Source organism: Callospermophilus lateralis, chromosome 6 (assembly GCF_048772815.1).
Source record: "Callospermophilus lateralis isolate mCalLat2 chromosome 6, mCalLat2.hap1, whole genome shotgun sequence".
NCBI lineage: Eukaryota > Metazoa > Chordata > Mammalia > Rodentia > Sciuridae > Callospermophilus > Callospermophilus lateralis.
The window spans coordinates 43340998-43351396 of record NC_135310.1 but is presented as its reverse complement, the minus strand read 5'-3'; the positions used below and the strand labels follow the sequence as shown (position 1 = coordinate 43351396).

General features: G+C 35.7%; 1 protein-coding gene across 1 annotated transcript in view; it reads left to right on the top strand.

Moving 5' to 3' along the window:
- Positions 1–288: 288 nt before the first annotated feature.
- LOC143401843 (uncharacterized) overlaps positions 289–10399 on the top strand; it is a 117195-nt gene continuing 107084 nt past the window's right edge. The window contains exon 1 of the mRNA XM_077109724.1: positions 289–584. Coding sequence (XP_076965839.1) covers positions 289–584 — 296 coding nt within the window. The remainder of the gene's footprint in view (positions 585–10399) is intronic.

Genomic DNA, 10399 nt, shown 5'->3' with positions numbered 1-10399 from the left:
AAACATGGAGGACTGAGAACTTCCGGATCCGGGGGCTTAAACATGGACGTGTGCCTGAGGAACTTCTGGAGGCTGCAGCCTAAACATGGACACCTGAGGCACTTCCGGATCCGAGGGCCCAAAGATGGACGTGCACCTGAGGAACTTCCTGATCCGGGGCCCTAAACATGAACGCCTGAGGAACTTCCGGATCCTAGAGTCTCAACATGGATGTGCAACTAAGGAACTTCCAGATTCGGGGGCCTAAACATGGACACCTGAGGAACTTCCAGATCCTAGAGCCTAAACATGGACCTGTACCTTTGGAACTTCCGGATCTGGGGGCCTAAACATGGACACAGAGGAACTTCCCTATCCGAGGGCCTAAACATGGATGTGTCCCTGGAACTTCTGGATCCTTGTGCCTATAAAGGGCAGGGTGTGACTCTCATAAGGGACATAGTCCATGAAGGGGAGCTGAGTATGTGGCCTGTTGGGGGGCAGACTGAGCTGTTGCACCCTGAACTTGAATGTGACAGTGGCCTCACTTCCCGGCCTTCCCCTGGGTGTCAGTTCCTCCCCTTCCAGGCAATGCTGGGGAGAAAGTGAGACCAGACACAGAGGCCAGGCCCTGAGGAGGCACACGTCTTCTCCTCACTTAGCCAGGTACCCAGCCTGGCTGGGGACAGAGATGTCTTGTGACACTGGCTGCCTCCTGCATCCCTGCCCCAGGACCTCAGGGACCACAAGCGGGGACAGTTGTTGACATGATTCGGCCCTGGCCACTGACTCAGCCCAGGGTCTGCCCAGGGAGAGAACTGTCTCCCAGAGGGTCAGGGGGCCCCTGTGACCTGCTGCTCCTTACCCACCATCATCCTGGGCGAGCACAGGTCAGGACACCAGACGCTACTGAGAGTGACATCTCCTGGATGAGTGGCTGGGGACTTTGCCTCTGTTCCCAGGCCTCAGACACCAGATTCCTCCCAGAGACAGAAAATAACCTCACATTGCACAAGACTTATTTTTAAGCTTTAGATTCTGAAATTTTCCTGCTGCCACCTTCTTTGTGAAGCCAGTTTTCAAAAGAGACAATATTCCGAGGTGGGGGGGTGGCAGGGGGAGGAAACAACATGGAGTCAATCAAACCAAGCTGACACATCTGGTCCTTCAAGAGAAATCTGGATTGGAGGGAGAAGAGCCATTCTCAACTGGCGAAATAGTGAAGATTCCTTGTCCTTATATTGTGTAAGCAAAATAAATACTCTGATGTTAACTCATCAAATTATTTTTGATGACTGCTTGGCTCATAGGAAAACTGATTCTGTTTTATGAAATAAAGTGTTACCTGATTTTAAAATTTAAAATGAAGCCAATAAAAAATATAGTCTTTTTCTTTAAAAAAAAAAAAAAGAAAGAAAGAAAGAAAGAAATCAAAGTTAATAATAGTATCTACCCCACAGAGGAGTTGAGAGTATTTAATGAGATAATTCATGTAAAATAAGATCAGTATCACCCACATAGCAAGGGCCCAATCTGTGTTAATTATTGTTATGTATGTGACAACAGAGTGCCCTAGACAGTGAGGAGATAGGACAATGAGAACTATAGAAAGCTGAGACCTCTGAAGTACAATGGTTTCAAGGTCACATGTCTACTTTGAACTGATCTAAGACATAATCTCAGTTATCTTGGCCCCTGGTCTAAAAATGTTTTCATACTGCATACCATTATTTGTGCTAGAGACTGCAAACTATCTCCTTCACTTTAGTCATAGAAACCTTGCATTTTTTCTTGCCAAAGAGCCACACAATGAGACACTCCCTTTCACATCCTCCTTACTGGTAGGCTTTCCCATGTGTCTACATTGTGATCAATGAGATGTGAATGAAATTGGAATATGCCACTTGGGGGCCAACTCTCAAAAAGAAACCTGTAGGGTCTCTACTTGCTCCTTCTTAAAGGTTAGTATAGGCAAGGTTTGGGGGAACAAGTTCCAGCGACATAAGAGAAAAGATATCCTCCTAGGAGACCATGGGCAAAAAAAAAAAAAAAAATGAAAGGAAGCCACTCCTCATGACCTGACTGAACAAGCCTAGCCCCTGCCTGGAATTATCCACCTATCTCTGGATGATTATACGAGAGGCAACCGGCATCTTTTTTGTCTCAACCACTTAATCCATCTTCTCTCTGTATACTGTTCTTATAAGAAATTTAACAAAATTAAAAAGAAAAAGGAAGTATCAAAAAATAGGGAAACTCTACAGATTCACATGGATAAACTTGATTGTTAACCTAAGAAAATATAGAATTTTTTACTGAAGTATAAAAAATATTAATAATAACATTATTTGTAAGCATATTATTTTCAAAGCTCTAGGCTAATTTTTTGGATGAATTGTTTCATACAAGCTCTACTATATTTCCATAAGAAAGGATCCAAAGTATCTTTATTTTCAGGTATCAATACTGAGACTGGATGATATTAATTATATTACTTAAGACTATACAAGTAGAAAGTGATAAAGTTGGAACTTTTAACCCAGAATTACCTAACTCTACAACCACAAGTCTTAACCACCATATATGCTGCTTTCCATTGAGGAATAGTGAAAACTGCAATTTAGCAATCCTTTTCCTAGGGAAGTAAGATTCTCCATCACATAGTTTTTTAAATTATACCCAAGAAGTCATTAATTTTTTAAAAAACTTTTAACTTGGAAACATAATTTGCATAATGACTTTTTCTTTGCCTAAACTTTATGGGTGTTGGCCCATTTTTAATATTGGAATTGTAAATTTGAGATGCATTACTTATGTGCACATACTTACACAAATACATGAAAATTTTCAAGAAGTTAACAGTAGGGTCAACTGGCCTGAATCATAAACAAAATGTGAGGGAACAGCTGTGTGGGATTTAGACCTAAGCTGGTAATCACTGCTTGTTCAAAGGAGCCAATATTAAGCAAATTATAATTTTAAATTATTATGTATCCCTCAGATAGACATTCTTCAATCAAGCAGTCATTAAAGATTATTTCTGGAAATTGAAGCCTATCTCCTAATTACATGTTTTTTGATCTTTGAATGAGACTTCCCAAAAACATAGATTGCAGTTTTGTTAAAAGACTACCCAGAAATTTCAGTCCTTTTTCGGAAGCTTATTATTTCTTTTGAGTGTAATGTATATAGTTTGGCATGAGCAAATAACCACTAATTTGATATCAGATTTCTAGACCAGCAGTCAGTTCAGGAAAGGACAACAAAACATGATTATGAATATGCTATTGAAATTTGGGCTACTACTTAGGAATATAAAAATTCTTTCATTAAAACTGTATCGTCGAAACCATGTAACACATTCCAAATGAGATGAAAATCTGGTGCCAAGTATTAAATAGGACTCAAACCTAGGCTCAGAGAAAAAATCATTCAAATACAGATAAATGCAGACTTATAATTAAGGCCTTCTTGTGCATACTAAATAGCTAATCAGTTATCAAGCATTTATATATTGAACATTTGCTACATGCCCAGAACAAAGGCAAGTACTTTGTGAAAAAGAATAAAGAATTTATTGTCACAGTCCTTGCCTTCAAAGAACTTTAAAATTACTGAGAAGTCAAGGCTCACTAATGTCAAACATCATATGCCTGGCATTTTGCAATGGCCTGTATATTCATTAACTTATTTATTGCTCACAAAACCTATGAAATAGAAACTTCTATTATCACCATTTCATATAGGAAGATACTGAGTCATCAGAAACTAAGGGATTGCATGGTGGCTTGTAGGTAGTGGAAGTCTGACTATGGAGGACATTACACTGTCTCCACAGTGTGCACCATAACACGTACAGGGCCTCCTGATTCATTCATAGGAAATGATTGTAGAAAATCAACAAACAGAATGGAAAAATATTTCTACCCAGGAAAGTCATTTTTAAAAATTTGTTATACATGACAGCAGAATGCATTTTGATTCATTGTATACAAATGAAGCTCAACTTTTCATTTCTCTGGTTGTACACAATGGAGCCACACTATTCAGGCAATCATACATGTACATAGTGTAATATTGTTCATCTCATTCCACCCTTCCCAGCCCTGTACCCCTCCCCTTCCTTCATTCCCTCCCCTCCCCTCACTCCCCTCTGCCCAATCCAAAGTTTCTCCATTCTTCCCCCATTATCGATCAATATCCACATATCAGAGAAAACATTTGGGAATGGCATGTTCTTAATTCAGGAACTTCAAATGCAAAAAATAACACAAGAAAACAGACCAATACTGATAATAGCTGAGGATTTTTAACACTTACTATACATTTATTATGTTAAGAGCTTGATATAAAGTTCTTCATTAATCTTCATAAAATTAGGTGAAATGGGAGTTCTTATTCCTTTGTTACATATGATGAGCCTGTTCTTATACAAGCTAATAGTTTCCCCTGGTTACAACAACCAAATGTGATGAAATCAAAATTCAAGTCCAGTCATGCTGAGTCCAGAGTCCATGCTCTTAATTTCTAGGACATATTGGACCCTCTCCAGCCTGAGCTAGACTCTCTAAAGAATCTAGAAGAAGAATTACCAAAGAGTGTTCTCAAAATAAATCTACCTTACCCATCACATTCCTAAGTCAGTCTAAACCTTATGTATGAAAGGTCACCCTGAAATCCAAACCTATGGAACTAACTTGATTTCCAAAGTGCTGTTGCATACTTACTTCTCTTTTGTTTTCTATGTCTGCTTGTCTTTTACAAGGTACACAAAGCCTGAATTGCCATTAGGCTAGCACTATCCTTCCAAACAGCCCACTGACATGAAAAGGGAAAGGCTATTTGAAATGGAGATGTTCTCAAGTTTCATGTTAATCTAGCTCCTGCTTGAGGGGAAGGTTGAAAAACATCTCTAATTTACTGGGAGAAATTAGAAGTTTTAAAATGTAAATGTCTATTTGAAATAAAATTTTATAATAAATGGGTTTGAATGAAGGATAACCCTCTCAACATTTTCATTTATTTGTCTTAATAAAAGTTGTTAGTAACTATTCTGTGTTACCTATTGTTTTAGGTGTAGAGATATCAGTAAGCAAAACAGTAGATGCTGAATCAGGAGCTCTCAGTCTCTTGGGGGAGTTGCTTTTTAATAAAAGCATCAAGAATAAATATGAGTCATAGCAATGGTAGGTTTTATGAAATAAAGATACAGATCATTATAACAGGAGGACATGATGAATTTCATGATATCAGATCAAACTTCTCTGAGAAAGAAATGTTTAAGCTGCATTCTAAATAATTAGTTAAAAGCTGTAGAGGAAAAGATAGTGAGATAGGTAAAACTATATGGCAAAAGGAGAGAACATTCAAGAAACTAAAGGAAATCTTGGGACAAGATGACATAGAGTGAGAGGCCAAGCAATAGTCAGCTACTTATACAATGAGAGTGATTTTTGATCACTGTCTCATAAACAATGGAAGCCAATGAAAGATTTTGACTATAGAATCATAAGGAAGTATAAAACCATGCTGCCTACATCAGGAAATTTGGAAGGAAACAAGAGTTCAAAGAGGAGAGCATTTCAGAAGTTTGTCAGTTCACATTCTTTGAGGAGCAGATGCCAAGATGGAGTTAGAAATGCAAGAGATGTATTGAGGATCATATCAATACACAAACTCATAAAAAGTTATGTAGCCAGTCAGTTAATGAGTTATTATATAACATTAATTATAATCAATTTTCATATGGCCATTTTAGCTGCTGACCAAGTGTAATCAGTGTCTAGATCCTTTCAATCAGCATGTAAACCTGCTGCATTGAACTGCAAGTGAGAATCAACTATCTCCATTTTTCTAGGGCATGTTGAGCTGGCTGTGGACCACCATACACTGGCCAAAAGGCAACTCAAACTAGCTAGTAATAAACAATGAGCAAGACAAAGGAGAGACCAACCAATCCTTGGACATAAAAGACTGAGCTATCCACCCTCTTTCCCTTGTGCTCACAGCTCTAGCTTAGCTTGTGGAAAGGAATGAATCAATGAAATCGATGGCCACAAAATTATGCTTAGTTCTAATTTCTCTCCATGCTGTTTATACATTGTCATCCAGAACCAGGGCAATAGGCAACACTGACCATGTGTAGTTGTCCAAAGATGGTGGAGGAGTGGAGGGGAAGGAGAGGGAGAAAGAGAATATCCCTCTGTTGAATTTGTGCCCTCAAGCTAGACAAAGCTGTGTCCCCCCCATTGTCCCTAGGAAAAGGAAGTATATTTGATTTTACTTTGAGAGCTAACTTTACAACTATCATTCTCCATTCTTCACAACTTCTTACGTTTTTGTTGTTGTTGTTGATTGTTTGTTTCACTGAGGCATGAACTTAGGGCCTCATACATGCTAAGCATGTGCTTGATCACTGAGCTGCATTCCCAGTTCTTTCTTCCTATATGGATTCTCACCATTAGATATATACTGGGAAAGGGCAAAACATTCTGATTGAGTTATAAGAGAAGTTTAGGATTCTTGGACTCTTATATTAAGCTGTATTGGATCACCAGCAGTTAAGTGTTTCTTTTGCCACACTATCATACAATAGCTTCATTATTCCTTAAATTACCTATTCACTGTAGACCACGGATCCCTAAAATTCTAATTATAGTATCTGTGTGAAAATATAGTTATAATGCATGTTAATGGAAGATCTTAAGAGCATGTGTTTCATTTTGGTCTAAATCTCTATAAATTATAATAATGTTTTATTTATGTGTGGAGAAATAATTTTAATTTACTAAAATAAGAAAATAAAATCGATTTTCTGATAAATCTCTAAAGAAGTAAATTTCTTTGTGAATAAAATAAAAATCACAGAAGTAATAACAGTGTGATAAGTTGGAAGCCAATCTGTATTTTAAAACCTCTAATGTTTAAATATAAAATATCTGAGAAAAGATGGAAAAAATAAACGGATTTGCAGAGATTGTGCCAAATACTTTAAAACTAGTTATGGAAATTTCATTTCAGGTAATTATAAAAATATTGAATAAACTGTTTTAGAGTCTGAAGAATATAAAGAGAAAAGAAAGAAAGGAAGAGAGGAGGAAAGGAAGAATAAAAGATGGTGAGGGAGAAGAAGGGAATAGGAGAGAGAGGAAAAGAGAAAGGTAGGAGGAAACAGTGAATCCAAATTCCTATTCAGTGAAAAACTTAACTTTCTGAATCTTATTCTCATCATTTATAAACTGATAGAAAGACTTAGGGCTTCCTATACCCCAAAACATTGAGATCTCCTTAACTTGCATCCTTAAAATTTGGAGCAATATCCATATCAAATAAATCAAAATATGAAGTTTTCGTGTATTCTGTATAGTGGATATTGACCTTTACTGAAATAATAAAGAATATTTAAATCAATTATTAATGACAAGGAACTACTTCTACTGAATGACCTCTAGATCTCAAGGAAACCTCATTTTATGTATCAGACATGCCACCAAAAGGTTGGTAATAAATCTTTTTTTTCTAATGGAATCATATTTCTCCACTACTGGATAATTCTAATATATTTTGTCTTTATCCCAAGTCATTCTTCAATTGGCAGACATGGCTAACAATTTAGCTTTTAGTTTCCCTGTCAAGAATCTGTCCTATAGTAAATGATTTATAATTTTACAACAAAAGAACCAATACATATCACTTTTAGAAAAAAGAGTCTTTGCAATGAGTGTTTTTATGAAACAAAGAAGACTCATGTAACAGAACAGGAGTCAAAAGAATACTCATCTTACCTTCCAAACTAAATTAGTTAAAATGAGGCAGCCTGTATTGCAATAGCAAATAAATCCCCAAGGATCAGTGTATTATCACATCAATGTTTACTTATCATTTCCTGATATTAGGAAATATTTCAAAGCATTTTTTTTCATGCAGTGACTCAGAGATTTAGGTTCTGTCCATCTCAATGCCTTGTTCTTTGGATTACTATGTTAGCAAAATATGTAGCTAGAAGGTCCCAAAAAGCTGTTCATGGATAGACATATAAATAGCATGCATCATTTCTGCTAATGGTCCACAAGACAGAATGAGACACAAGGTCTCCATCAACTACAAAGAGATTAGGAAATGAGAAGCACACAAATATTTGATGATGTCTTTATCAGGCACCATTTTTCAGGTTTTATTATTTGTAAGGACACCTCAAAGAGTATCCACAGCATGTTGAAATCCATGCTGTGATAGGATTCTATTTAATATATGTGTATGCATGTTTAAATAGACAGGAAACTACTGAAACTAAACCCTGAAGACTTCCCATTAAAATGCCCATTCTATCATTGCTCTTTTCCCTACTATTCCATTATTTGAATACTTTCTTGTCTCTCTTATTTATTATCCATTCCTTTTTTTTCTATTTTTGCATAGAAGCATCATCCCAGTCTCAACTAGCTCATTTTCATGTAATCACAGGACTGTTCCTAGGTACACTCAGCCTTACTAGAAGTAGTTAAAATACAAGTGGCAGAAGAAAAGAAGGATGAAAATAATTAACCAGCATTCCACCTGGTCTTCTAACCTAGTGTTGGCTTTGGGAACAAGATACCCCCTCTCCCTCCCATCTTCTTACCCACCAACCAATGAAGGAAATGAAGGAAAGAAAGAAAACTTTTGAAGCTGTGAGAGAAGAGAGAGCATGTTTCATTCTTTATATCAATGCCCTAGCAAAGAAACAAGATGAAGAAAGAAATAACTTTATAGTTTGTCTAGGCAAATATGTAGCCTTTCAAATGATCCACTGTCTCAAGAGCTACCATTACTAAAGGAGTCATGGTCCTCAAATCATAGAATGTCTCTTGTAGGACAATGATAGAAAATATCCTGTTACAAACACACACAAATACCTAAGTAAGGTCTTGAAAATTATAATAAGAAGGGTAAAGCAAAGATAAACATGTTAACGTCTACGGATTATAAATAGATTTTATTACTAAAATGTCCACTAATATAGTTCTAATATTGCTAACAATGCATATTTACTCAAATTACAGTTGATAATATGATTGTAAATCTCTAAAGATAATAAGACAATTTAGAGAAATGTAATAAAAATATATGAAAGTATGTTAGCCAAATTTAGTAACAGATTATAGATATATTTTAAAACGTGATGGTAAATAGAAATGTCCTATATGAATCTGTTTATGTTTATTCTCTTTAGCAAAATTGCCAATGAAACATTATTATCAGGCCCATTTGAAAGTTGATACCACTGTTAAATTTTATATGCTGACTTACAAATGTTATTTGAATTCATGTTGATTTTCCCTTTAGTATCTACCTACCTTATGTCAAAATTGATTCATGGCTGAACTATGAGGATAAAAATTTAAACATTCCTTAATATTTTTGCATTGCAATTCTTAATACACCATTACACAATAATTCATCATATCTCTGATTATATAAGGTATGAGAATTGCAATGCAAAAATAAATAAATAGATAAGCAAAAGGAAGTCTAGCAGAGTAGATGAAGGAGAACAGACAGGGCAGGGAGGATAGAAGGAAAAAAGGGGAGATCACATACTGAAATCAAATTTTTTGCATGTGTGATTTTGTCAGTATGAATCCAACTACTATATAACTATAATGCGCTAATTACAAAAAAGAATAGTGGTTATTCTTTTTAGAACTACAAGACAGTAGAATATATTTTGACATACATACATGGAGCCAAACTTATTCTAATTGAGATCCCATTTTTGTGGTTGTACATCATGTGGAGGTTCACTGTAGTGTATTCATATATAAACATAGGAAAGTTATATCCAATTCTATTCTTGAGGAGAAATTAATGACTAGAAAAGAATAAGGAATCATTTGGATTCTGGTAATTTTCTGTTTCTCATTCTGAATGCTTGTTACATAGGTGTGTTTAGTTTTGAAAATTTCATTGAGCCATAAAACTTTCAGCTGTACACTTTTCTGAATGTATAATAATTTTCAATAAGCTATTCATTAATAGTTTACATATAATCAAAGAAAACAAAAATACTAGTAAAGTCAATCAAATAACAAAAAAAATAAACATTTATTAGCAGCCTAAAATTGTTGACTTTATTCTTATGATTTTCTTATATTTTGATCAAGTCTATTTTTGACCATCAACAAATATTATCTACTGGTAGAATGAAGCAGTAAGCATTCTGGTGAGCAAATAACATCATGGCTGTTTGTCAAAGAAAGTAAATTAACACTGAACCAAAAATGGGGCCTTGGTAAATGCTTATAGTAAGTTTTTTATTAGTAAGAAATACCTTATTATTACTTTGGTGAAAAGTGAAAAAAAGATGCATTGCTAGGGGAAGTAGTAATTTAGGTTCTGACACAATCTTGAAAACCAGTGGGAAGCATGACTATGAATTATA